Source organism: Salarias fasciatus, chromosome 8 (genome assembly GCF_902148845.1).
Source record: "Salarias fasciatus chromosome 8, fSalaFa1.1, whole genome shotgun sequence".
In the NCBI taxonomy this organism is placed as follows: domain Eukaryota; kingdom Metazoa; phylum Chordata; class Actinopteri; order Blenniiformes; family Blenniidae; genus Salarias; species Salarias fasciatus.
The window spans coordinates 3,301,632-3,328,989 of NC_043752.1; the positions used below are offsets into that span (position 1 = coordinate 3,301,632).

Consider the following 27,358-nt stretch of genomic DNA (forward strand, 5'->3'; position numbering starts at 1 on the left):
CATGGAGGCGTTTCCCCACAACGCTTCTTAACTGTAGACTGAGATGTGTTCAGGGATCCCGCTTCTCTGGAGTCCTGCGACACTTCGGGTACGGACTGCTCACTAGGTAAAATATTCCATGTACTGATGACGAATGATACCACAGTAAATGTAAACTTTGAATTTAATCTGTTGTTGTTTGTCCTCCTTCTCTAACACAGCTGCCAATTCCTACACAACTTTGAGTTCAATCTGAAAACTGTTCTTTTTAAGTTTCCACAGTGTGATACTTCAGTTAAAAAAGAACACTCTGTAATTAAACCAATAATCTTTCTTCCAAAGTTCACCAGTGTAAATTTGCTGAAGTAAAAGAGTTGGAACTGTATTAAATTGATATCTGCTGTTAAAAATAAGAAAGCTGTGAAAACCATGAGGCTGTGCTCCCACTTCAGTGTCTTTCATTTAATTTAATCTTTACACATAAACCCTGGCAGGTTTTCTAATTTTGCTTGTGTTCTTTTGTTCCCTTAGATTTGATGTTAAAACGACCTTCATCCCTTTTGTTGCGTGATCAATAAAGGTGGTTATTGTGGTACAAGAAGCCTTGAACTCCCCTCGCCTCCCACTGTTGCAGCTCTTGAACGCCCCTCAGTTATTTTAGCAGCTCTTGAACGCCCCCTCGCGTGTCTCCCTCGAACGCTGCTCGCTTCCTTTTTCACGAAACACTTCCGGGGTGTAATGATTACGTCACTCGAACTGGGAAAGTACACAACAGATTTCTGCATCGCCTGAGAAGAAGCAGAGCCGCTCAGACCTCGGATTTGTACTGAGAACAGCTGATGACACCGTCATAGAAACACACCGTAAGTCCGAAGCTCCCTGCTGCCTCTCATCAGCTCCTAAACATCCTCAAAACGGCGCCGTGGCTTTATTTCCTTTTGCTTGAAGACGGGCGACGCCGTCTATTTCCCGGAAACGCGTCGGTATAATAGCGCACTCATTTAGCCACTGGCGCCGATATGAAAACATTAGTTTGTGTGAATTTAAATTTACCGATTTAATGTGGATATTTCACCTTCACGAGGAGCAGTCCCACATCTGTCACGTCGCCTTAAATCATCAATTTACTGACGTCTGGCGTTGGCGTTGCGTTTGTTTTGTCATCTTCTCCAGGATTTAGTCGCCTCCCGGGTTAAAACTTGTCAGGTGTTCGTGTGAAATGTTTGTTTTGTTCTTGCGGTTCAGGCTGTGTTCCGACCATGGAGAAACCTCCGTTCAGACAGAACCAGGACTGCGGGGACTGGCAGCTGAAGGAGAGGCTGGGGATGGGGGGCTTCGCCCATGTTTACCTCTACCAGCATCGGGTGAGTGTCAAACCAGACCCCCGAAACACTGCACCTGTGGGGAAGGGGGACAAAACAACAACTGGACACATCTGGATTTACACCTAACACACAGCACCTAACAGAGAGGGGGCAAAACAGCACCTGAACACATCTGGATTTGCCTCCAGCACACTGTACCTGTTGGGGGGAGGAGGGCAAAACATCACCTGGACACATCTGACAGCATTTCCCCCCATGTGTGGAGCATGTTAGACAACAGGCCATGATCCTAAAGTGAAACTAAATTCTCTGAAGAAACAGATTCCAGGTTATTGATTCTTAAGTATAATAATATGATGCAGTCTAATTGAAAACACCAAGCTGTGACTGAGAACAATCACAATCTGAAGAGTAGCTTCTGAACTGACATGTCTTTAGCCATGTTCATTTTCCTAACAAAGAGATTCTACATTTGTTTCTCATTCTGTCTTTTCTTTCCAGATTATCTGAATCAAACTGCTCATAACAGTCCAAATAAAAGTGGTTTAAAGTAACTCTCACTTTAACTGGTTTCAGGTGAAAGTGCTGTTCTTCCTCTCAGTATTCTGGGATCAGCGACTTTTCTGTTGGATATATCAGAAAAAGTAACTCATCTGTTCAGTAGTTTTGTCTTAACATCAGCACTAAAACAGTTAAAGTAATGTAACTGTGGTTCCTGAACTCAGTCCACCTGTTTCTGAGTCTGTCTTGCCCCAAAATGTTGGTTTTTGCCATTTATTGTTTATTATTGAAGAAATCAGCCAGGCAATTGTCTTTTATGCTCTAAAATAATTTGAAATCAAAAGTGAAAGCAATCAGCAGGGAATCAGACAGCATTCACAAAAATCCACCTCTGACTGTAAATTCGCTGCCTTTTTGTCTCTTCTATCTCCGTTCAGTTTAAAGTCTTGAATCTGCCTCGGCTGTCTGGATTTTAATCAACAGGTTCAACCTGCAGCATGTGAAGGAGGTCACTGCAGCCACACACTGATTTTAGTGAATCAGGTTAACAGTTTGTTAATTTTCCAAAAAGCTCCGTCACTTCCTGCTGCTCTTCACTCTCTGAGTCCTGAACTGTCCTCAGGTTTCTGTGTTGATGGCTGGGGTAGCCCGAGGCGGGGGTCATCATGGGGTCATCAGGAGCTTGAAGTGGTATTATTGAATTTGTTTGGCGGGATAGAAAGAATAGTGTTCAAAACAGAGATTTTGGCATTTAATAACTAAAATTCATTACGCCTGGTCAGGATAAACCCTGTTAACTAGAGAGGGATTCAGGGTCGAGAGTGGCTTTTTTTTAAGGAGCAGTTTATGTGGTTTCATTTACTTCCTCTTAACCCTCAAGTGGGCTTATTCATGGTCCCATTGAATTCATTTAGGAATATTTCTGTATAAATGGTTGTTTGACGGCTCTTCATGTTTTTATTTCCCTCATTTGTCCAAAATCTAATGTAATAAAGTATGGAATTTTTTTCTGTTTTTTTTTTTTTTTTTTTTTTTTGCAGAAAAGTAGCCAAAAACACACACCGATAGAAAAACTATTCCATTTATTTAGAGAACCCTGGTGTGTTATATCTCGTAAAATGCACCTTTTATATATTTGCATCACACATGAAAACAATAAATCACAAAAAAGTAAAGTTTCTTTGAGTAAAATATGTATTGCAACGTGGCCGGGTAATTATAACATCAAAATATAAGAAGCGGCAACGAGCAGATATGCCAAAACTTTAACAGGAATCAGTCCGTCCTCTGTGAGAATCATGCTCCTGTTGAATGTGGAGTCCCTCTCAGTGCTTGTGCAGCTGTACATTCTGCGATTCTCGCTCTGCTGGCCTTGCTTCCATGAAAAACAGGAAAATATAATGCTTAGAGTTTGGGGTTGGTTTGTATTTAACACAAGTATCAGCCGATCCTTCCAAAAAATTCTATGAACAAATGCAGGACAAATAGATGGAGAAATCCATGGTAGAAAACTTTCTTCTGATTTAAATTAGAAAAATGGTGAACAGAAATACATAGCAGGGTCAGCATGACCCCAGGAGGTCGCTTGAACTTTTCTCGATTTTCACATCAGAAGACTTCTTTTACTCAACTCTCCAACCGTCTGTCTTCAGTCTCTCGTCTGTCTTGGAGTAAAAACACGTTTCTGTGGTGATTTTGTAAACTGAAAACCACATGAACACTGAATCTGAAAAATAAGTTAATTTCTTTATTTTCCAAAGGTTCGAACACAAAACAAAAGCAGTTAAAAAAAAAAAGGATCTTTAAGACATTTTCCAAACTGTAACATTAAAGTAAATGTTAATAACGGGGTTGCTGTGGCGTGTTTTGCAGGTGAGCAGTGAGAAGCTGGCTGTGAAGATGTGCCGTCTGGAGCTCACGCCGCGGAACAAGGACCGATGGAGCCGAGAAATCCAGATCATGAAGAAGTGGGTGCTTCGTCTGTTTCCCTCAGGAGCGCTGAAGCTCGGCGCCGCCAGAACCTTTATATGAGAGGCAACATGTGCAGCTTTGTCAGGAATTCTCTCTGACTGATCCCACTTTTGTTTCAGAATGCTTGCAATGTTTTTTCTTATGTTTTTATTCTTTTGTGTGAATAACTTCTTTTAGATATTTCAAACTGTCAGTTGATGAACTCTGTTAAAGTAGTTCGTTTTTATGGATTAAATGTAATTTCTTCATTTCTTGAGCTCAGCGCAAACAGACGGTTCAATCAGTCTTTTGATGATAAATACAGTTTTAAAGAACAATATAAATCAGAACGAAGTCGAAGTTCTCATCCAGAAGTGTCTCTGATTTAAAGAAAGATTAAACCTGCAGTGAGGAGGAGGAGCTGCAGACGTCTTTAACAGGGAACATGGTTCCTCCTCTTCCTCCCAGATTAAATCACATCAACGTGGTGACGGCTCAGGACGTCCCGGAGGAAATGGAGGCCATCGCCCTGAACGACCTCCCCCTGCTGGCCATGGAGTACTGCTCCAGAGGAGACCTGAGGAGGGTGAGGCTGCCGCATCAGGAGGAGGGAGGGGGGGGGGGGGGGAGGGACTCCACAACGGCAGGTCGCAGTGTTTTTCTGGGATCCAGGCTGACTTCAGGGACTTTTCCTTCACACCGTAACCGTTTGTGGTCAGGTGTTTTGTCCCGAAGGTCAGAGGTCAGAGCTCTCTGACTATTTTCTGCACCAGAGACCGGTTCATCATCCTGGGACGATGTGAAAAAGCCTCAATGAGGCTGAACGATGTCTGAAAACCAACTGATGGAAGTGAAGCGTATTTTTCAAAATAAAATCCAATTTAGACTGCTTTAAGTGCGCATTTTCAAAATAAAATGTTCAATTCTTTTATTTGTAATAGTAATAAAAAAATAAAATAAAAAAAAATACCCGTCCTGACCGCCGTTACCCAGCAGCCTCTGTTCACAGAAACATTGAACCCAGCTGAGCTTCATGTTCTGATCTGCAGGTTCTGAGTAAACCGGAGAACTGCTGCGGCCTGATGGAGAGCGAAGTCCTCTCCCTGCTCAACGACGTCGGTACGGACACACTCGCTGTGTGTGTGTGTGTGTGTGTGTCTCCTCTTCAGTCACACACGTTTAAATCCCGCCTCCGTTCCAGGATCTGGGATCCAGTATCTGCACGAGAACAAGATCATCCACAGAGACCTGAAGCCGGAGAACATCGTGCTGCAGGACATCAACGGGAAGGTGAGCGGCGGCGGCGGCGGCGTGGCGGCCTGCCGGCGCGCTTCAGACCAGCTGACGCTCTGTCCCCGCTCTGCAGCTGGTCCATAAGATCATCGACCTGGGCTACGCCAAGGACCTGGACCAGGGCAGCCTGTGCACCTCCTTCGTGGGAACGTTGCAGTACCTGGTAACCGGCGGCGCCGCTCGCCGTCCTGCCCGGCGGCCGTCCGTCCGGCGAGGCTGACGCTCTGTGTCCTCCAGGCTCCGGAGCTCTTCGAGAACAAGCCCTACACCGTCACCGTGGACTACTGGAGCTTCGGCACCATGATCTTCGAGTGCAGCTGCGGCTTCCGGCCGTTCCTCCACAACCTGCAGCCGGTGCAGTGGTGAGTCCGTCTCCGCCCCGTCTCCGCACCGCACCGCGGCGCCCCGCTCCGCCCTGCAGGCGGCGCCGGTGTCTCATCCAGACCTGTTCTCCCTCACAGGGCCAGCAAAGTGAGAAACAAGGGTCCGAAGGACATCATGGCCGTGGAGGAGCTGAACGGAGACGTCCGCTTCTCCACCCACCTGCCGTACCCCAACAACCTGAGCAGGTCAGGAGGAGGAGGAGTGTGTGTGTGTGTGTGTGTGTCTGTGTGTGTGTGTGTGCGTAACGTCTGCCCTCCGTCAGGACGCTGCTGGAGCCGATGGAGGCGCTGCTGCAGCTGATGCTGAAGTGGGATCCGGTGCAGAGGGGCGGAGAGATGAACGCCGACACCAAGAAGCCGCTGTGCTTCTACGTCCTGGAGCAGATCCTCAGCATGAAGGTCGACTCCTCCTCGCCAATTCAGTCTCACATGTCTGGGATGGAATCCTACTTTTCTGTTTTTGATTTTCAGCTTTTAATTGACATTTTCAAGTTTTTTGCTGCTTTATTTAATTTTATTTCTGACAGTTAGTTGTAAACTTTTGTTTCATTTGATCGCTTTCAGTTGAGTTTGTATGTTTGGGTTTTGTTTTTTTTTTTTGCTTTTGATTATTACATTTTTTAACCGTTAATTAAGTTGAATTGGGTTTTGACTTTTGAAAAAAATTGATATTGAATTTAATCACAATTATATATTTTTTTTTATTTGAACTGAATTTGACATATTTTAAACTTTTGAATTGATTTTGATTAAATGTTGGATTTTTTAGCTTTTTTTTATGTTTTCAGTAACTGAGGGGTATTTCGTGTTTTGATGAAACGGTCGCTCTTCATTAGATTTGAAGCTCTGACCCGTGAAGCTCGCCGCTGCGTCTCGCCCCCAGGTGGTCCACATCCTGAACATGACCACAGCCCAGGTCCACTCCTTCCAGCTGACCCCCGACGAGAGCCTGCACAGCCTGCAGAAACGCATCGAGGCCGAGACCAAGATCGAGGTGGCGAACCAGGAGCTGCTGCAGGAGACGGGCGTGTCGCTGGACCCCAGGAAGCCCGCCGCCCAGTGCGTGCTGGACGGAGTGGTACGAGCAGCGCCGGAGCTTTTTATCCAGTCTGAACTCTCTGCAGCAGCAGGGAGGCAGTACTGCCAGGGATGAAACTCATATTCCCTGAAAACATCTGGAATAGTCCCTTAAAACTGTAAATTTCCCTGATTTCATCTGGAATCGTCCCTTAAAATATCTGTAATATTCCCTGAAAAATTCTTTATTATTATTACTTAAAAACTATAATATCCCCTGAAAACATCTGGAATGATGATGATCTTATACAAACAGCCCAGAGGTAAAGTTCCTCCAGTGAATGTTTCTTCTTCTCCTCATGTCTCCGGTCTTTCTGAAATCTGACTTTAAATTCCGACCCAGGTTGTCGCTTCTTGATGTTTCCTCTACGTTTCACTGGGATATAAACCAGACTTGATGTTCAGAGCGCTGACTCCTGGGTAAATGAAACGCTGGGAAGGCTGAGAGCTTTGGTCTCCCGTTCAGCCTCCAGGATCAGAACTGTGCTCCGTCAGGAAGCGTCTCTGTTCCGTCTCCTTCGTTTCCAGCAGCAGCTCCAGTAACTCTGGCTCTCTGTCCTCCCTTCGCTCAGAGAGGCTGGGACAGCTACATCGTCTATCTGTTCGACAAGAGCATCACCAAGTACTCCGGCCCCTTCAGCGCCAGGCGGCTGCCCGAGCAGGTCAACACTATCGGTGAGTGTTTGAGGTCTCACACACACACACACACACCACACACCTCATCTCTCACGTCCTTCCGTCCGTCCCGCTTCCTGCCTGCAGTGCAGGAACCCAAGACGCAGCTCCCCCTGGTGGTGCTGAAGAAGGTGTGGGGCGAAGCTGTGAGCTACATCTGCGGCCTGAAGGAGGACTACAGCCGGCTGTTCCAGGGCCAGAGGGCCGCCATGTGAGTCCGCCCGGGGCCCGGGTTTACCCACAATTCCTGAGCTGCAGACGGAGCTTTAACCCGCCCCTCGTCCTCCAGGCTGAGCCTCCTGCGCTACAACACCAACCTGACCCGCTACAAGAACAGCATGTTCGGCTTCTCGCAGCAGCTCAAGGCCAAGCTGGACTTCTTCAAGAGCAGCATCCAGTACGACCTGGAGAAGTACAGCGACCAGATGCATTATGGGATCTGTGAGTGTTTCCCGCCGCTGGTTCTGCCTCTCGGGCCGCTGCCGGACTCCTCCTTCACGTCCGCCTCCCTGTGTGTCGTCTAGCTTCCGAGAAGATGCTGAAAACCTGGCAGGAGAACGAGGAGAGAGCGGCGGCCTTCGCTCAGGTAGCGGCGCGTGGACGGAGGAGAGCGTGTGGGGCTTGAAGGGGCCGCTGTTTGATTCCCGCTGTGCCCGGCAGGTGGCGGAGGTGAGCCACCTGGACGACGAGATCCTGGCTCTGCACTCAGAGATCGTGGAGCTCCAGAGGAGCCCGTACGCCCGGCGCCAAGGAGACAAGATGGAGCAGCTGTGAGTGTCCGTCTCGTCCCGACAGCTGCAGGAACCTCCACACGCCTCAGTGTGTCTCAGTCACGAGTGTCTGACGCTCCTCCGTCCAACCGTTTCCTGTCGTTGCAGAGAAGAAAAGGCCATTGAGCTCTACAAGCAAATGAAGATGAAGTGCAAGAGTAAGCGGCGGCGTTCAGAGTCACATGAGCCGCCGGAGGAGAGATAACCCCTTCCCTCTGTCTCCCTCAGTGCCCGACTCAGACGTGAGCAGCGACAGCTCGGAGATGGTGAAGGCCATCATCCAGACGGTCCAGAACCAGGACAAGGTCCTCAAAGACCTCTTCACCCACCTCAGGTACCAGTCCTGATTTAGTATTTAAAAAAGAAAAACTAGGCCAACAGGTCAGACCTCCGTGTCCCTGCACAGCCAAACACGTCTGATTCTTTATTTTACTGGTTTATGTGACAGATATGTCAAAATAAAGCAGTAAATCCCATCTGTGACCACTAGAGGTCAGTGCATGGCAGAAAGCTGCTGCAGCGCCACAGAAAATCCTGTTACTGTTGGATTTGACCAAAAAGAAAAAAACCCTCTCATCAGAATTTCGAGTGGATCCGGTGATCAGGGCGTGTCCGGACTCTCTCCTGTCACCTCCGGTCCTCACTGATCACTTTAGAGCTCACTCTGATCGCCGGCTGTAACCCGGCTGTCTCCACAGCAAGATCCTGAGCAGCAAGCAGAAGATCATCGACTTGTTTCCGCGCATCGAGAAAACCCTGGAGAGCATCAAGGACGCCGACAGCACGGTGATGCAGATGCAGATGAAGAGACAGAAGGAGTTCTGGCATTTACTCAAGATCGCCTGTGTGAGTCCCGCTGCGCTGTTTGATCTTCTTGTAATCACGATTTCGCTGTTCTGCGTGTGGAGGTGTCTGATGGAGTGAGTATCGCGGTCTTGTCTGCAGGCTCAGAACTCGTCTCGGAGCTCCATCGCGGTGAGCCCGGAGCTCTCCAACCTGCTGCAGGTGTCTCCGTGGTCGCAGTCGGCTCAGCCCGTCAGCTCGCCGCACCCGCTCACCTCGCTGCCGGGGCCCAGCGACAGGTAAGGCGCTTCCTCTTTACGCCCGGCTGCTCTCCGGTCGCCGTCCGACGGATTGGCTGACGTCCGGCTGTCCCGCAGCGACGCGGCTCCCAGGCTCCTGCAGGAGAACCAGAAGTACCTCAGCCAGCTGACCAGCCTGATGCAGGAGGCGGCAGACGAGCAGGCCAAGAGCATGGTGGTGAGTCCCACGGCGAGCGCTCGCCGCTTCGTTTCCTCTCCTCCCGCCCTCTAAACACACAATACATGTCATTACTACACACACACTTATGAGTGACCCCCAAAAGACATTATTTTCCATGATTACTGTATTTTCTGCACTAAAAAAAAAGGCACTAATGTACTAAAACCTGGTCAAAAGACCCTGTGGAGCTGACGACGCTGGCTTCTCTTCAACAAAACATTTCTTCACTCGCAGTGAAGCAGCGCAGCAGGATTCCTGCTGCAGTTTTCTGACGATAAAGAGCCGATTCGCTCATCTGGATTCTGGAAATGTATTCTTTCAGATGGGAAAAGTCCACATTTTCATAAAACAGAACTTTGTTTTCACAGTATTTGGCAGAAAATGACACAATCTATGAAAAAATGAGCAACATGTTCATAAAGAGGTTCAACAGTACAAACAAATGAAAGTCCTGATGTAGTCAGATCACTGTTTTATTGAGAAATGGCTTCAGACAGAGGAAACTGAAGTTTTCCCTCAACATGTTTTTCTTTCCTCCTTTAAGGACCAAGACTGGAGCTGGACCAAATACGAAACTTTAACCACAAAGTTAAAAAAGCGAAACGCGTAAGAACGGCGTTTTTGCCTTTTTTTTCTTTTTGTTTTTTGGGTGGGGGGTCGTCCTTCCTCCTGAGCTCTGAGTAACACTAACAGGCTGAGCGAGTTGTACAGCTGGACATGGACTGTGAGAGCAGCGGCTCTCTGAGCGTCGTCCACAGGAAGAAGAAGAAGAAAAAAAGGCCTGCTGGCTGCTGTCTGTCGTCTCGCGCCGTCTCCTTTTTTATACGACAAAACTTCTTCATTTCCACCCACTTCAGTTTTTACTTGTTACAAAAAAAAAAAAAAAGAAGCAAACTGTAGCATCAGATGTGTGGACGGTCGAGGTGGGTGGGGGTGGGGGGGGGCAGGAAGTGAGTGGCGGGAGGGGATGGGGGAGCGGGGGGTCGATGAGGAAATCACAATCAGCAGACGGAGCTTTGATCCTCCCCTCTGAAGATAAAACGCTCTCATCTGGACTTTCACATGCAGTGTAAGTATCGTCTGTTTTTTTTTAAAAGAATCACTGTTGTATAAATATATATATGTATATGAATCTCTGGCAGGCAGGAGTGTGTCGTCACGATATAAATGTGTGTGTGGACGGGGCGTGGCTGGCCATTCGTCTGTTTATATTGTACATGGGTGTGTTTAAACGGCGGGCGGGTTTCATCGCCTCCTCTCTGTGAAACACAGCGGGGTTCGTAACGCTGCGCGGAGCTGAAACAGTCCCAGTTCATGAAGAGATGAAGAAACTGCTCACTACAGGATTTAAAGGAACGTCTGGTTCACCATCGCAGCAGGAATCAAACATAAAGAAGCTTCAAATAAGTTAAAAATGTAACAATATTCAAAGAAAACTTAAAGAAAGTCACAATTTACTGATTCTCACTTAGACTCTGTCTTATTCAGTTTAAATGGAAGATCAGTGTAACAGTTTTATATTTCTCATTTTGACGTTCGGAAAAAGAATTAACAAGCAGGATATGTCTTGAGGTAATATTTTGAGATTTTGTTTGAATTTGCTGCTTTTCTTTTCGTGTGAACGTGAACCAAACCAAACAAACCGTGAATTCTCAGACGCTCTGGAGCTGATTATAAAGAACACTTCAAAGATTTCTCTGGAAAAAAAGTGTGTGTTGCCTTTAGAAAATGATGATAAATGACCACCGTCCTGTTCAAATGGGAGCCACTGCTTATTTATTTTGATTTAAATGTTGAGAATTGAATGTTTCTGACAAATGGCGCTTGTGCACATGCCCATATTTCCATAAATGCGTTGTATAAATCAGATTATAAAGGATGTTTGATTCAGTGGTTCAGATATAAATTACAATTAGCTGCTGCTGTCATGTTGATCTCAGAAATGAGAGAATTCGTTGCGTGTCTTCATCATTTCTGACCACAAACAGCCAGACGCGGATCCGGCGGGGCTCAGTTCCCTCAAACCCGATAAAGCAGGGAGATAACAAACCGTTTTCTGAAGGAACCGTCTGATAAAACCACAGTTTCAGCTCTTGCCGTCAGACTTGACCGGTCGTTTTAATGCACCTTCTTGTGAGGCGTTCGGGGGAAACCGTGAGCGTGGGACGTTCGAGCGTCGGGTTTAAAACGGACTGAAATGAACCCCGTGAGTCGTTTTTTATGAAGGTCAAGTGCAATGATGGCCGGAGCCTTTATTTTGTATTTAACTACGTGGATGCTGTCGGTTTTACTTCTGTTTCCATCGGACGGTTTGAATTCGTCCCTGAATGTTTGACTTGTAGAAATTTCATTGTATGACGATGACATGTTGACCTGGTAATAAAATGAAAAACTTGAGCACGACTCCAGTCTTCAGCGTTCTGCTCTGAATTCACCGGATTCATCTCTTCTGTCCTTTCATTCCTTCCTCCACAACCTGTGCAGTTTACTGTTGAAAGATAATCCAAAAGTCAATTTACAGAGTTATTACTCATGATTTATTGAAACAAACATTTTTTTTGAAGGGTCTCTGTTGACCCATGAAACATGTTTTGACTTAAGTTTTACAAAGCGAACCAAAAAACTGCTTTTCATGAAAACCTGTGGTGAAATATTTTGGTTGCTACGTAACAGCAGTGGCTCACACAGTCGGAATACAGCAGAAATGAAATGCAAAGGTTCATTAGAAAACACATTTTTCGCCAGTTTTCAAGGCTCAGGACAAAAGGATGCAAACCTTTGCTGAATTCGGCAGAAATGAATTAACAAGGGCCAAAAACACATCAGTGTCTCTGAAATGATTCCTTAAAGCTCTTGTATATTTAGTGGAAAGAAACATTTTCATTTTATTTGAACACTGGACTATTTTTCAAACTGAAGAAAGAATGGAAAAATACCCAGACTGACATGAATTAGTAAAGCTGTCTTAAATCAGGTCAACAGGCGATCAAATTATTGTACAAAACGTCATAAATAACTGAACCAAACAGCTTTGTTGGAAAATCACATTCATTGTCTTTTTTTCTGAGGAACAAACTATCGATCCATTCCTTCATCCTCCCTCTATCCTCCATTAACAACTCCCCCCCCCCCCATCACGTTTGGTCCATTTCTCCTGTCTTCCATCCCTCCCTCCCTCCCCTCCATCTCTTCCTTCATCACTTGAACCCCTTCGTCGATCTATCTGTCCATCCCTCGCTGAAATACCTCCAGCAATTCATCGATTCTTGATCCATCGTCTGTTTCTTCATCATCCCTCTGTCCATCCAACCATTCAACCCATAGTTTAGTAACTCTTCATCAACGCCCCCGAATCCGTCCTCTATATCAGTGGATTGAGGTCAGTTCTTCCTCCTGCCGTGTTCTCGGTCCTTCTCTCACTCTTTGTGGATGACCTCACGCTGTTTGGCCGCCGTCCGGTTGTTTTTCATCCCGACATGTTGCAGCTCCGCCGCTCCTTCACATCATCTGCTGTTTGTAAGCGTTGGCTTGAGCTGCAGCCCAGATGTGCAGCATTGTTCCCCAGTGAGGAAGAGGAGGACGGAGTGTGTGTATGTGTGTGTGTGTGTGTGTGTGAGTGAATGTGTGTGTGTGTGTGTGTTGGCACTGGGATTTGTTCACGGTGATTTCTGGGTACTAGAAAGTGGAGGAGGACTTCCTGTTGCTTCCTGTGGTCTCCTTCAACACTGGGACTGGGCTGCTGGGAGAGCCCAGTCGCAGCTGAGCGAAGGAGGAAAAGCTGGAAACAATCGAGATAATTTGACTCAACTTGTTGACCCGGAGCTGCTGGAGCTCTCGGTGTGAGCGCTGATGAATCGTGAGTCACTTGAGCTCTGCGGATGATCTTCCTCCCTTCTCACGGCCTCTGGTCGGACGACCGGGCTGCCTCTCCGCATGGGGCAGGAAGTGGTTTGTAAGAGCTGAAACATGCACGAGGAGGTCACTGTGCTGGTCTCAGGTCAGTTCCACAGTCCAGACAGGTCCGGTCTGCTCCGTTGTGTTGCGTTCTGTTACCGGCTCTGATGGGTCAGTCCTGGTGGTTTGAGGGCGGAGCCTCCGTGGATCGGACGTCTTCATCCTCCACGTCTCACTGACTCAAGACAGAGGTACCTTGAACCTTGAACTCCTCCCATCATGCACCCTGGTTCCATCTGTTCTTCAGATGAGCCATGCTCACACACATTTCTGTCAGAACCAGCAGGAACTTCTGCAGCAGCTTCAGCTCTTCTGATGGGTCCGTCAGCCTTGACCGTCCCTGATCTGACCGTCGGTTCAGTTTTCTGATCAATGCTGACCTCTGCCGACAGGAAACAGGATCCAGCTTTGATCCACTTACATGGAAAGATCGAGTAAAAGCTCTTTGTTATGGAGTTTTTATGTGATTACGTGTTTGATGAAACGACACATTTTGATTGTACTTTTTTTTGTTGGGTCTCTCGGATGATCTTTAAAAAAAGAGTTCTAGATCATGAGTCCAAGAACTGCGAGGGACAATGGATCGACGGCCCGGACCGTGTTTCCCTGCGTTAGCCGGGCAGATAAATGGACGCCTGTGTTTACGGCTCGGCTCTCATCAGTGATTCTGTTGTTTCTCGCTCCGTTAGACGCAGAAACATCCGCTTGAGCCGGCTCCAGGAGACAAAGTCAAACATTGATGGACCGCACAGACGTTCCTTTGTTGGCTCTAGAAGGAACGTCTTGTGGCTTTCTTGTGGATTCTTCTGGAACAGGAACTAGAATCAGAATAAACACGACGCCGGGGTCGACGCCCTGATTCTCCTTTTGAAGCCCGGCTGTGTGTCACGTCCTCCTGCTGAGTGTGAACGCTCAAGCCTGAGATCATCTACTCTTTAAACCAGCCGGCTGGTGAATCAGAGGCCACCAGGCTTCCCCCTCCTCCCCCTCCCCCTCCCTGAACTCCTCGGAGCTCGCCTCAGCTGAGCGCTAACGTGATTTCCCTCTTCGCCTGGTTTACGTGTCCGACGTTGAGTACTTGCGGTGGACGGTGTGGCAGCGGAGGTATTTACGCCTCACTCGTCTGGACCGGTCCTGATTCCGCTCCGCTGACATGCAGCCAGACTTTCCTCCTTTGTTCCTGGAGAGTCTGACAGGCAGAAACCGGGAAACTGCAGGCTGATGATTGAGGCTTTTACTCTGAAACACGTGTGGCCTCTCATTGGCCGCACACCGAAATCCATGGAGTAAACACAGGTTGTGACTGGTAGAGATCTTTCTTCCTCTCCTCTGTCTGTATTCTAAACATTTGGCCTTTTTTCCTCCTCTAACATCTGGACTGACGTGAGCAAACTGAAAATCCTCACCACAGCACTGGAGGCTGTGGAAGGTTCTTAGTGGATGAACTTCCTGCTGCAAGCGAGATTCAAACCCGGATCCTTCACACTGATCGAGACTTAACCTGCCGCTCCACCACAGAAGTCTGAGTCTCAGTGTGTTCTTCTGGCTTTGCAGTTTGAACTTTGCTTGCAGATGAAGTTCATGTGTTTTTGTCATGATTTTGTCTGTGACCTATTTTCTCAGCCGTTCTTCTTTTACACACTCATCCACTTTCTGCAGCACTGAGCTATTTATAACATGGAGACGAGGTTCCACCACTCAGTCACTGGATAATTTTCCATTTTTGGCTTTATTACCATTAAAAATGCACACATTTCTAACATTGGCCAGATGTGTAGTTATTAGGTTTCATGTCTTCTGTCTGCTGTGGAGAAACTGTTCGGTTGCGACACTGACGGGGAATTTGTGGCCCTTATAAACCTCCCAGATCGACTCTAAACACGTTTGTTGTGGGTATCTGGTTTCTGAGAGTTGATGGTCAGTATCAGAGCGGCTTTATCCCGTCTCAGATCTGAAACATGAAAAAGCCACGGCTCTTTGTTTGGGCCGGGAAGAGGAAAGCCAGATGATGTTGGATCTGACTCACTGCGGCCGCTTCCTCTCGCCGCTCACCAGAGACCAGTAAACTGGGTTAACTGCGAGCTGATGGAGGAACAATGGAAGACTGGCCCGCTGGTTCCTGGAGATGTGGCACTGCAGAGCTTTGGTTTGTGTGTCCGGTGAGTTGCGTGATCTAAAGCAACATGATGGCAGGGAGGAGACGGAGTTTGCTTTATTCACTGCAACAAGAAACATGAATTCCACAAAGGCTCCACATTCTGGACGATTTTCACCAACGTCATGAAATATCAGTGCAGTAAAACAAGCGTCTGCTCGTCACACAAACACACACGCCCTCTCCCCCGGGATGGAAGCAAAACTCTGTTATCTCCACACACACACACACACACTTCCAGAAGACTAGAAAGACACTTGCAGAGTTTTTGCATGCGTTGTGACTTCTGGCGGAGGATTCCACCCCCTCTAATATCTGAGAGATGAAGTCATGGTTTTGTGTTGGTTCTCCGAGCCAACGAAACGCTGCAGGGATTTGATTTCTTTCGACACCCTGAAACAGCAGAGACGAGCATTTCAAGTTGTTTTTGCTTGAGTATTTGCTGTTCTTGGTCTCCACCCCCTCCTGAGGAAGATTTTAAATCTTCGACTGCGTTCATGGGCTCTGTTACAGACTTTGGTCTAGAAACTTCTGCACCAAAGAACGAAGAACGAGAAAAGAATCGGATATGAGGGGAAGTTACTGTGAGCTTCAGTGAACCTTTGAGACATTCACAATCTGAAGCCAATAAAATGAGCTCAATTGAAATTCTTTTTAAACTCTGAAGCATCGCAAACAGTTCTTGGAAGTATTTGTGCGTCCATCTTTAAACTGAACTTATTTGATGAATTTTAGCTCGGTTTTTGCTCTCGCCGGCTGGTTTCATGCTGCTCAGTTACAGATGTTTGTCAAGCTGCTGCGATAAAGTGAGAGAAAACTCGGCGTGATGCTGGTAAAAACCCTCAGAAACCCCAAAAGACAAAGGTGGAGGCCCAAACCAGAGCGCGTGTGGACGTGGCTCATTTCTTTCTAGTATTTTCATTTGGCGTTTTCTTAGAAGCTAATCTTAAAAAGAATCCCACTGAGAATGTGGATAATGGTTTGAAACTCCGTGACGGATCGCAGACCTTCAGTTTGAGGAGATAAGTATCTGTAGTTTTGTCAAAAGATTTCTTTTTCACATTATTAACTGAAAAAAATCAAGTGAAAGCCACTCATCAGACAATTATCTCCACTGAAACAAACCAAGTTCACAGCGTCTGAGTAAAAGCAAACAAGACATCTGAGCTGAGAAAACAGAGAAAGAATAATAAATAACCCTGGAAATCATTTCCCGACAGTCCCTTACAAAAACATCAATAAATATTCCAAAGGATGTGTAAATGAGCAGTTCAGTGCTCTGGCTCCAACGAGGTGCAATCGGAAGGTTGGAGGCCTGATCGGAACCTGAAGCAGAGGCAGATCGCGCCGGGTTCCCCAGCAGAACTCTTTTTATCTTTAAAGTCCAGATCTCTTCACAGAGAACCATCCACTTTCTATCATGAATCCATCAGAAGGTTGATCTTTGGTCGTTCATCGATTGTTCTCTGGAGCTAGAAAGACCACGGTCCTCCTTCCTCTGGTCTCGGATCAATAAAAACGTCCCTCTGAAGACTCGCCCGTTTTGAACATGGAAAAGGATTTCTATCGTGGACCCTCCAAAGGGTCCTGGACCACACGTTGGAAACCATTGCTCTGCATTTCTGATTCCCAACCTTTATGTTCTTTGGAAAACCAACAAATTTTCTTCCAGAAAAGCAGAGAACCAGTTTCCACACTTTGATCCGCTGGATTCCATGAGCCAACATACCGAAGCAGGACTCTTCAAAATAAAAGAGCAGTTTGTCCCGTTGACCACAGCTGTCCCACTGAGGGTGGACCTCAGGTTGGGAACCACTGGGCGTGCAGTCACCACTGCATGAAGCACGCGTGGTCGATGTCCCTCAGCACGGTGACCTCCTCGCCGACCTTTCGATTGCACCTCGTAGGAGCTTCACAGCTCGGCTCGCCTCGCCGTCCTCTGCTCCTCGGCGTTCCGTTTCCCCGGGGAAACCCGCAGCACAGCTCTTCGGGCTGCGTCCAACCCCAAGCTGCTGCCGCTGAGAACTTCACGCGGGTCTGTGGATCTTGGGCTTGGCGGGGGGGACGGGAGGAGACACTGGCTTGGTCCGGGCTGGAGGAGCAGGACTGGGCTTGACCGGAGGTACAGGAGGCGGCGCCGGTTTGATCGCCTGGAAAACAGATTGAGTTGTGAGAACTGTTTCAAATGAATGAAGGAACCTCAACGTGTTCCCCTTTCTGTTTCTGAAGCTCCGGTCCACAGTGACGGACACCAGCTGCCCGAGCGGGGAGGAAACTCACCTGAGGTTTATTCAGAGCCGGCAGAGGTTTACAAGGAGATACAGGCTTGGGTGGAGGTATAGGTTTGTTCTGGAGAAGGAAGATCAAGAGAAAGAAGTGGCATTGGGAGAAAAAAATGCAAAACCAACGTTATTGATTTCCAATTTCATGCTGAATCTATTTCAAACCAGCTTTTCAATCAGTCATCTGGAGACTTTCACCAAAGATGGCACAGCTGTTTTACTGCATGAGTCTCTCAGGGAGGAAGATGCTCTATAATCTGGACGTTAGAGGAGGAAGATGCTCTATAATCTGGACGTTAGAGGAAGAAGATGCTCTATAATCTGGACGTTAGAGGAGGAAGATGCTCTATAATCTGGAGTTTGGTAGGCAGCATCTGTATAACTGTTTTGATCCAGGAAGGTAACAAATGCAGAGCTCCCAGACGCTGAAGGATCATTCTTATTATTCAGTGTGAAAACTGTTTTTCTATAACCCAAAGGTTCTTTTTTTTTTTCCTTTAAATAATCACTGCCTTCACTGACTGTGACGTTAAAACTCACCGGCTCGGGTTCTGGCGGCGGCGCCGCTGTGGACGGTTTCTGTGGAGGCTGCGGGATTTAAAAGAAGCAGTTGGTCACGTGGTCCGTGCCGGTCTGCAGAGACGTGGACGACGGCGGGCGTACCTGTGGCGGGGGTCGGCTGGGGGTCACGGTGACCATGAGCGGCATGCAGGCCTGCGTGGCCGTGGACGCCATGAAGGTGGGCTGGCTGATCTGGGGCCGGTCTTTCACACTGGACTCCCGGAACACGGGGTTGAGCCTCCCAGGGGCCGAGTGCACCTTCCTGCTGGAGCAGCGCTCGTTGATTTCTGTTCAGTTTTTAAAGGCCTTGAACACAAGCTGTGAACTGAAACTACCTCTTGGAGGCGTAGTTGTCGGCGCCGTTCTTCTTGCAGCACATGAGGCCCGTGATGAGCGCGGCGACCAGCAGGACGACGGAGACGGCGGCGCACATTCCGGCTATGATCCCGGTCTGGCCTGAACACAGACGGACGGGCAAATTACAGCGGCGCTCGCCCCACTCACAAATTACAGACGCAAAAATAAACCTTGTGGGGGGAAAAAAAGGACACGGAGTATTTGAAGTGCCAGATTTGCAGGAAACTCAGACCTATTTTTAGCCACACTGGCGGTGGTGCTCCGGCTCGTTCGGTTCAAACCGCACTGAAGTCTCTTCATTTTTACTCTAAACGTTCCTTGAAGGACTGAGATTCCCTCCATGAAGTCACGCCTGTCTGCCACGGTCTGCTTTCTGAATGAACTGGACTCGGCTTCATTACCGGCCGTCCTCCATCAGCTGATCGGCACCGATTTACTGCTGATTTCATAGAAATAACGTCTCATTATCCAATAACTACTGTGCAAAATGTAACAGCTAGTGCTTTTCCTCTCTTCCGGCTCCAAGGTTTTATATTCCCCAAGGTACCGTTTGTTAAAATCTCTCTCAAAACTAAAAATAACGGTTGAGCACAATGATGTTATTTAATAATAAACTATGAGGAGAATCCGAGATGGTCAGTCAGAAGACTGTAACTAATCTCACAATCAATGACCCTTTTTCATCTCAAACACAGGCTGCTCTCAGATCACTTTACATCAGGCCACACTGCAGGAAGTTCAGCAAAACTCATTTATCAAGCTTCTGAAACTAAACAAAAAAGAAAAAATCTTCAATTGGAGCTGTAATTTATCTCCTTGACAGAATCACACACATTTACACAGTTTCCTTTAAGCTCATTCTCCTGGAATGTTAAGGAATTTTCTGTTTGTCTTCAAGCTCTCGGAGGGTAAAAATAGTCAAAAGAACTCTAAAGTTGAACATTTACAGCCTCCAGGCGGGAAAAAAAAGCACCTAAACACCGGTTTTATCAACTAAACGTGCATTTGACTGTGCTCAGAGTTTACAAACCGAATGAGGAAAAATCCATTGTTCAAGATGTCAACACGACGGCTCCTTTTCTCATGAAGCTTGGTGGTGTTGACGCAAAGCAGCATTTCTCATCAAGAGAAGTTTCCTAACAGGCAGGTTTCTTCATTCCTTGTTTTGGACTGAAATTTCTACACCAAAATTTAAAGAAAGCTTGACTTTAAGACAGGAAGTGGGCTCAGAGATGGTCATTTCCATCACATTCCATCATTCTTCCCAACTGGAACGTTCCCAGTTTGATGTATTTGTCCCACTGTCAATTCAGAATGTTCCAATTTCTAAGATTCTCCTGAATGCATCATAGGATAGTTTTATCCTGCCAAATATCCCACCATAATCAGATTTTGATGTATGCATGATCCTAAATACAACTAGGAACTTCCCAGTTCAACAGCTTTCAGGTGTATTTGTAACAGTCAGAACTCTGTTTCTCATGAATTCATCACAGGAAACTGTCTTCACCATCTGTCCCATGTAGGTTTTGCAGATAGTTGGTCGTGAATAGATTCTAAAATTAGCTGATGAATGCCTCAACACTGCGGTCGTAGTTTCTTCATTTTGTTTCCAAAGAACTGAACAAAGTGTGAAAGTCCCTTCTTCCTCTTTTTGGAGGTGGTGGTGACAGAAGTGTTTCACCACCAACCTGCAGACCGGAGCGCTGACAAGAGACTGCAGTGTTTCGTTTCGTCATTTAAACACTGCAAGAACTAAACTACACAAATAATCACTAACCATTCGCTTTCCGCATCAGTAAAACAAAGATTTGGCAGAAAGATCGAAGAACAAATGTCTTGCGGATCGTCATGCCGGTTTCACGTCATCTGGAATGACTTTCAGCTAAACACACCTGAAAATATCAAAGAGCCACAAACCACGGCCACAAAAACAAAGAAAACCGTTTCCAGTATATAAACTTTGAATGTGAGTGTGTGTGAGCAGCTCAAGAGAGATGGCTGTAGGTGGAAGTGGATGGATGTAGACAGGCGTGCGCTGTACCTTGGGTTGTGTCGGCGTACTGGACGGCGCAGTACGGTGGAGCCCAGCCAGGATTACAGTGACACTCCTTGTTGTGGTTACACACCTGAAAGACGAGCGCAGGAGAAACAAATGCACCGGGTCAACCTGCAGCATTTGAGAGCCGCTTGGGAAGGACTGCCCGACCGCTGCTCGATTAAAGCTGTAGAATCCAGAGTATGGCGGCAAACAGACTGACGAACTGGCTTCGACTTTCAGACACTCCAGCAGCCATCTCACCCCGTTGTTGTTGCACTTCTTTGAACACTCCTCCTTCTTCCCGTAAACTGCGACATCCACACATTTGTGGTTCAGGCAAACCTGCGCAAAGGTTCGTTGGATTTCACTGGATTAGAAGAGTGTAAAAATCTGTACGACTGACAAATGACAAGCAATATGAGTCTTTTTGAAGACTGTGTTGGAGTGGAGTTGTGTTCAGCATTTCCTACCTTGTCTGGGCCACATTTGGCTCCGTTGGGAACCATATCGATGTTCCTGGACTTGTCGTCGTCCACAGCCAGCCTGCACTCGGTGCCCAGCAGGGTGTACGCCGCCCGTTTCCCTGTGATGGACTCGCCCCCTCCCTCACAAAATATAGACCCGCACTTCAGATTCCTGCCGGAAAATGAAGAAGACCAAGTTAAACGAGGGTTTTTTTTGTTTTTTTTTTGAGACTTTTTCTTGCTAAGCTCATTGTTCATACGTACGCTGGAGAACAGGGCGTGAAACCAAATCTGTTCCTGCCACAGTTGGCGCCTTCCTCGCCCCGTCGGTTCAGGTCAAAACACTTTTCTGAGCCCACCCTGGACCCTACGAGAGGAGGCAACGCGGAACATTTAACCAGCATTTCAAAGTTTATCACAGGAAGACAACGGCGTGCCAAACGTCTGTCAGTCAAGGCTTCTGACCTAAAGCCTGCATGTGAGTTCAGAGGACATCTGTAAATTGTGTGGAATCAGGCCGATGCTTCCAGAGAAGAGTTTCTGGAACCCACCTGGTCCGAACAGCCTCCAGCAGTGCTGCTCTCGTGTGGGGCAGCGGCCGTCGTGGCAGAAACCCGGCGCCTGGTTGTAGCAGGGCTTCCCGTTCATCTCGAAGCTGTCGGCTGGACAGTCCTGCGACTCCCCGGTGCAATACTCCGGCAGGTCGCAGTCGCCCGCCGACCTCCTGCACACGCTCCCGGACGCCTTCAGCTGCAGGCCGGACCACATCTCAGCTCAGATCAACCAAACACATTCCCTCTAATCCCTCATCTGGACCTCCAGCTGCGAGGAAGTCATTCAGTACTTGGAACTGTCACTTCGAGGAAGGATGTGGTCAGTCATGAAGACAGACGGCAAGATGCCACCCTTCATTTCCTGTTGTTAGCTTCACAGTAAACTCATCTGGACGGTTATTCAACAGAAGGAGGCTGATCTGAATCAGTCCAGTAGCTTTAATTCAGCTGCAGCTTCTAAACCTTCATTTAAAAGACTTGTTTTCAGGTAAATGTGGGAATGCTGGATGGCGAGCGGCGGCCGTACCTGACAGTCCTCGCAGCACTGTCCGTGAGCGCACTGCGATCCTTCGGCCAGCTGGCAGGTCGACGCGTCGCAGCAGAGATTGTTGCATTCCTGCACACACAAACACTCGTTTGTCAGCGTGTGTGTGTCATGTTGCGTCTCGAGGCAGAGCTGAGAGCTGAGTCAGAACAGATCAGGGTCAAGGCTCCGTCTCCAGCGGCGGCTGCCAGGAATTCCTCCACCCCGGTCCGATAAGCCGTGAGCACACAGGAGACGCAGGTTAACTGTTTTTAGAGCGGCGTTCCGACTCGCCGCCACCTCTCACTCAGTGACAGGAAACCACAGCAGCCAGCAGGACCGGAAACCCCCAAAACGTTTTACCTCCACTGTGCCGCAGTCGCACTCCTCCCCGGCGTCCAGCAGGCCGTTCCCGCAGCGCGGCCCGGTCGGCACGGTCCGGACCGAGCCGGGCCACTGCAGGCAGGCGGGCTGAGCTCGAGCCATGAACTCGGTCAGCTGGTCCATGCTGCAGCCGCTGAAGAACTCAGGAAACACCTGGCTTCCTGTCCTGAGGGGGCAGATCTGCGTCAGTCCTGACCGTCTGATAGACGTTTTACACACGGACACAACACGGCAGCAGCAGGAGTGTGTGTGTGTGTGTTAGATAAGCATCTCCTCATTCCACACATGCTGTTTCACTCCAGTCTGTTAGATAGGTTTAACGCTCATGTCCAGGGTGAGGTCTGTGCCAAAAGGGAGGACGTCTCATCAGCAGAAACTCAGAGTAAAGAGTTTAACTTATTGCAAAACCATGAAGAAAAGGACATGTAGACAAAATAAAACAACATGATGAAGACACTTAACGCAGCTTTAACTTTAAAACACAACATCTGCTGATTCCTTCAGTTCTCATGATAATCCAGGAAATCCAGAGTCAGCAGAGTTTTAATGCTCCTGGATGTTAAAAACATTCGCTTGATGTTTATTCATCTGCTCTGCCTGTGAAGGAGCTTCCAGGCTTCTTCGTTGGACCTTTTGATGGAGTTAAAGATGGCGTCTCTGGTACCTGAGCTTGTCGGCCATCACGCAGTTCCCGCTGCTGTACGACGGGCCGCACACGCAGCCGGCGGCGTCGTGGGACAGCCCGAAGTTATGGCCCATCTCGTGAGCGATGGTGGAGGCCAGGCCCACGGGGTTGTCGTGGTGATCCTGGAGCAGAAGAGTGTGTCTCACGCTGTCCTCTAAGAACCTCCTCGCTCCAGTAAACCGGAGCAGACTGGACAGGGACTCACCTGATTGACTCCTCCCGAGTTTTCGGTGCACATGGCGAACTTATTGGCAAGTCCCACCGTGTCTCCATCGAAGTCTTTCCCTCTGTTGGAGACAAACATCGGGTCAGTCCGGCGTCGGCGAGTCCGGCGTCCGCCCAGCGACGGCGACGCTCACGTCACGAACTGCGCGTTGTCGTGTTTGATCCTCTTCAGCAGGTCGGTCTGGCGCCACGTCAGGAAGTTATCCAGCGTGGTCTCTGAGTCGATGTCCACCTCGATGAAGTCCTCCTGGGTCCAGATCTCCAGACCCACCAGGATGATGCGGATGTTCAGAGGTCGGTACAGCTGCAGGAGGAGGAGGAGGATCAGCAGGAGGCCTTCAGGCTCCACAGAGTCCTGGACTCACACTCACCTTGTCCACATGGTTCACCACTCCCAGGATCCTGGACTTGGTTTCTCCGCCGTAGAGTTTAAACTGCGAGAGCAGAGGAGATGAAGACCGTCAGACAGGGTCGTCCTGCGGTTCAAGCTGGAGAAGCCGGTTTGGAGTGAGAGCAGCACCTCGGTGTGATCCACGACCACGAAGAGCTCCACGAACCTCTGCGGACCGGCCGCCGGTTTGCTTTTCTGGAACGACCCAGAAGAGACGTCAACATCAAAACTTTCAGCCTCGCATTTTCTAGACTCTGAAAACAGGTTGGAGATGCAGATCTCACCCAGGATCTGGACCTGAAGAGTCCAGCGAGCCGAGGTCCCCGATCCTGGTCCAGCTGGACAGTCGTGTTGGACGAGTCCGAGCCACATCGGGCCGAGCCGCCCACCTTCAGGTGCTCCCGCCTGTAAACGGCATGATCGCCGTCCTCGGAGCGCCCCAGAGGCTCGATCAGGTAGACCTGCCGCCGGGCCCTCAGGAAACCGCTGCACCACAGGAGGCCACAGAGACACGGATAGAACACTCAGCAGGGGGTCTACATCCGGGTCCAGGACGTCATGTGAACTTCAGACTCACCTGATGCCCGAACAAATCCCCACACTGACCGAGGAGTCGAACACGCCTTCGATGTGACCGTGATAGAAACAGTTCTCCTGGAGGAACACACACACACACACACACACACAAGGTCAGTCTTTAAACACACACGTCGTCCTGACACACAGCTCAGGAATCTCAGAATATCTTACTGATGTACTCGTAAATCCTGACTCATACAATGTGACACCATGAGAAATGTTCCACATGATGAAATTCAGCAAAGCTTCTGACTAAACTCCCAAAACATGTCATTTAGTTCCAATAAATCAGCTGCTGAAAGAGATTTCATTCAGTAAATACAGGAAATAAAGAGCTGGTGATGTTTGAACAGTAATGACAGTACAGGACATCACGTCCTGTGTGATTTGTTTTTCTTTTCCCTCTTTCTTTACATATGATTTTTATTTTAGTTTAAATACTTCTTTGAAATAAAAAGCAATGATTAATTCAGTTCATCTTCTAAAAAGGCTCTTTAAAAAAATCCAATGGTTACAAAAAACATTTGAGGTTAAAATTTGTGTGTTGATGAATCTGAATGTGTTGTTCTGTTTCTAATAACTCATGTCGTTGATTGTTCAAATGTTAACTGGTGAAAATACTAAACTTTTCCCAGATTAACCTCTGAAATGTGTTTTTCTCACCTGGTTCGGAGACGTCGTCACTCGTCTCCCGTTTTCTAAATAATACGTTTCAGTGAAGCTTTTCCCGATCAGATCTCTGCAACGGGAGTGAGAACGGGTTTGATGGGTACTCCATTACTCACACACACACACACACACACACACACACACACACACGCACACACACGCACGCCATGCTGGAGGTAGAAATCTTGCTCCAACCTGTTTTTTTCCAGATGGATTGTGAGATTTTGTCCTTCGATGATCAAATCGTACTGAACTCTGTCAGGATGAAGCTGAAAAGCAGAGTCAGAGAAGAAAATGCTGAGTATCAAGATGTGTGTGTCACGTGTCCAGATGTGTGTGTCGCATGTGCAGGTGTGCCAGTCATGTATCCAGATGTGTGTGTTGCATGCCTATATGTGTCATGTTTCTAGATGTGAGTCCATGTGTGTGGCATTTCCAGGTGTGTATCATCTGTCCAGATGTGTGTCATGCCTCCAGATGTGTGTCATGCTTCCAGATGTGTGTATCATGTGTCCAGATGTGTGTCATGCCTCCAGATGTATCTGCCATGCTTTCAGATGTGTGTATTATGCTTCCAGATGTGTGCATCATGTTTCCAGATGTTTCATGCTTCCAGATGTGTGTCATGCTTCCAGATGTGTGTATCATGCGTCCAGATGTGTGTAATGCTTCCAGAGGTGTCCAGGCAGAGACACCGAGCCGTCCTCACCTGGTCGTCCTCCAGGCTCCTCTTCCGTCTGTGGGACCGTCTGATTGGTCGAACCACTTCGTACTGCTCCACATGAGACAACATGCTGGAGGTGACGACAACAACACAACACACTGCAGAGACAATCAGTCAGTCAGTACGCTGCAGGTTCGATTCCCTTCCTGACAGCTGTCTGCATGTCGTCATCGCCGCTGCTGTTTTTCCCTCTCATGACTTCAGAGATCCGGTTTTCTCAGAACTCAGAACAGCCGTCGAGCAACTGCAGCTGCAGCTGCATCATGAGGAGCCATGACCGGACTCCACACACCGACTGAACCTCAGGACTGAGTCAGAGCCGAGATCACCGCGCTGAACCAGTCAGAACAGGAGGAACAGTCACCAAAATTAAACCTCCTTAAGCCAACAAATCAGATTTTTCTCTCAATGTGTTAAAGTTTCAATAAGACTTTGTTTTTTAACAATCTTAATATTAGTGTTTTAAAGGCATCATAGTGAGTTAAAACTACAGTATAAAGTTTTGAAAAATGTCCCCTGGTGATGAAAACCAAAACACAAGATGTTTTCTAAAGGTGCAAAATTACTGACTGAAATCAAATCACTGAATTAAACATATATTAACATCTTAATTAAAATGCTGAGCATAAAAACCTCTGAAAAGAAAAAAGAAGAACCTTGTGACAAAAAAAGAGAAGTAGAATGTTTGAATGATTCTACAAATACACATTTAGAAAAATATTGTTAAAACTTTAATGAATTACTTTGAATTAAACATTTTTTCTGAAAAAAAAAGAAAAGAAAAATAGTAATCCAAAACCATTGTTACTAAAGTAAATAATCAAGTCTGTAGATTATTCATAATGGCTTAAATGAGTTTCCAGATTGTTTGTGAAAGAATAAACACAGAGGTAGAAACATACATCAAATTTCTCAAACTGAAAAGTTTTTCAGCCTTTTATTTCCTTTGTTCAGATGAGAATCATCAGTTTATAATAAACTATTTATAAAAGCTCAACAGCTGTTTAAAACACAAAGTGAGCATTGAATTAGTGCCCTGGGAGAAACTTATGATCATAGATTTGATATAAAATGTTTTCTGTTCTTGCACTGCTTATTAACCAGTTTAAAAAGTTCTCCAGTAAACGTTCCTCTTTCTGCACATGATTTAACAGCAGTTTCCTCTTAATAAACCAAACATTAGAAGAAATAAACTCTCACCGCAGCTCAGCCACAGAAACAGCTCTCCCCCTCCGCTCATCCTGCCGCTCCGCCCGGGACCGACGCTCCGACTGCGGCCGGAGCGGAGCCGAGTCCCGGCGGCTCGGAGCCCCGCCCCTCACAGCCTCCCAGGCCCTCTTGGCCACGCCCCCCTCCGCCTCTTATCTCCTCCCCGCAGACTTACCGGAATGCAGCCATGAAGGCTCCTCAGTCAGACTTCCCGATAGAACCACACACACTGTAATCCAATCCGAGTTGAGCTAAAATGTGTTGAACTCTCCACGTGAAACATGCTGCGGCCTCCAGGTTCAAACATTTCCTCATAAAGTCTTCAGATAAATGTGATATTTGCTTTTGTTGTTAAGCATGTTTAAGAGTAGGGGAACTCAGCACA

The 27,358-nt window shown here is 47.6% G+C and overlaps 2 protein-coding genes across 4 annotated transcripts; one reads left to right on the forward strand and one right to left on the reverse strand.

Annotated features, from left to right (window-relative positions):
- The first annotated feature begins 735 nt into the window (after nucleotides 1-735).
- LOC115393518 (inhibitor of nuclear factor kappa-B kinase subunit alpha-like) lies at nucleotides 736-16,827 on the forward strand. Of its 2 annotated transcripts, XM_030098535.1 has the most exons (24): nucleotides 736-842; nucleotides 1,225-1,343; nucleotides 3,678-3,772; nucleotides 4,224-4,341; nucleotides 4,805-4,874; nucleotides 4,957-5,045; nucleotides 5,122-5,211; nucleotides 5,286-5,410; nucleotides 5,510-5,617; nucleotides 5,695-5,830; nucleotides 6,315-6,509; nucleotides 7,081-7,183; nucleotides 7,271-7,394; nucleotides 7,473-7,624; nucleotides 7,708-7,769; nucleotides 7,844-7,953; nucleotides 8,062-8,111; nucleotides 8,182-8,287; nucleotides 8,652-8,799; nucleotides 8,899-9,035; nucleotides 9,114-9,213; nucleotides 9,761-9,862; nucleotides 16,065-16,071; nucleotides 16,811-16,827. In XM_030098535.1, the coding sequence occupies exons 2-22, from the start codon at nucleotides 1,239-1,241 to the stop codon at nucleotides 9,824-9,826; spliced, it is 2,289 nt and encodes a 762-aa protein (XP_029954395.1). In that variant the 5' UTR covers nucleotides 736-842; nucleotides 1,225-1,238; the 3' UTR covers nucleotides 9,827-9,862; nucleotides 16,065-16,071; nucleotides 16,811-16,827. The 2 variants fall into 2 exon arrangements, with proteins under 2 accessions (XP_029954395.1, XP_029954394.1); XM_030098534.1 differs by lacking the exons at nucleotides 16,065-16,071; nucleotides 16,811-16,827 and having other exon boundaries at nucleotides 9,761-11,619.
- LOC115393516 (disintegrin and metalloproteinase domain-containing protein 8-like) lies at nucleotides 15,360-27,055 on the reverse strand. 2 transcript variants are annotated; one of them, XM_030098533.1, is made up of 23 exons: nucleotides 26,965-27,055; nucleotides 25,750-25,862; nucleotides 25,236-25,309; nucleotides 25,035-25,110; nucleotides 24,370-24,446; nucleotides 24,077-24,278; nucleotides 23,922-23,987; nucleotides 23,773-23,835; nucleotides 23,536-23,705; nucleotides 23,382-23,463; nucleotides 23,156-23,298; nucleotides 22,471-22,657; nucleotides 22,111-22,200; nucleotides 21,582-21,780; nucleotides 21,295-21,397; nucleotides 21,037-21,202; nucleotides 20,828-20,908; nucleotides 20,570-20,654; nucleotides 18,504-18,624; nucleotides 18,271-18,430; nucleotides 18,148-18,195; nucleotides 17,606-17,674; nucleotides 15,360-17,475 (listed from the first exon to the last, which is right to left on the reverse strand). In XM_030098533.1, exons 1-23 carry the CDS (start codon nucleotides 27,002-27,004, stop codon nucleotides 17,353-17,355), a joined length of 2,538 nt encoding a protein of 845 aa, XP_029954393.1. In that variant the 5' UTR covers nucleotides 27,005-27,055; the 3' UTR covers nucleotides 15,360-17,352. The 2 variants fall into 2 exon arrangements, with proteins under 2 accessions (XP_029954393.1, XP_029954392.1); XM_030098532.1 differs by having other exon boundaries at nucleotides 18,271-18,433.
- Nucleotides 27,056-27,358: the final 303 nt, after the last annotated feature.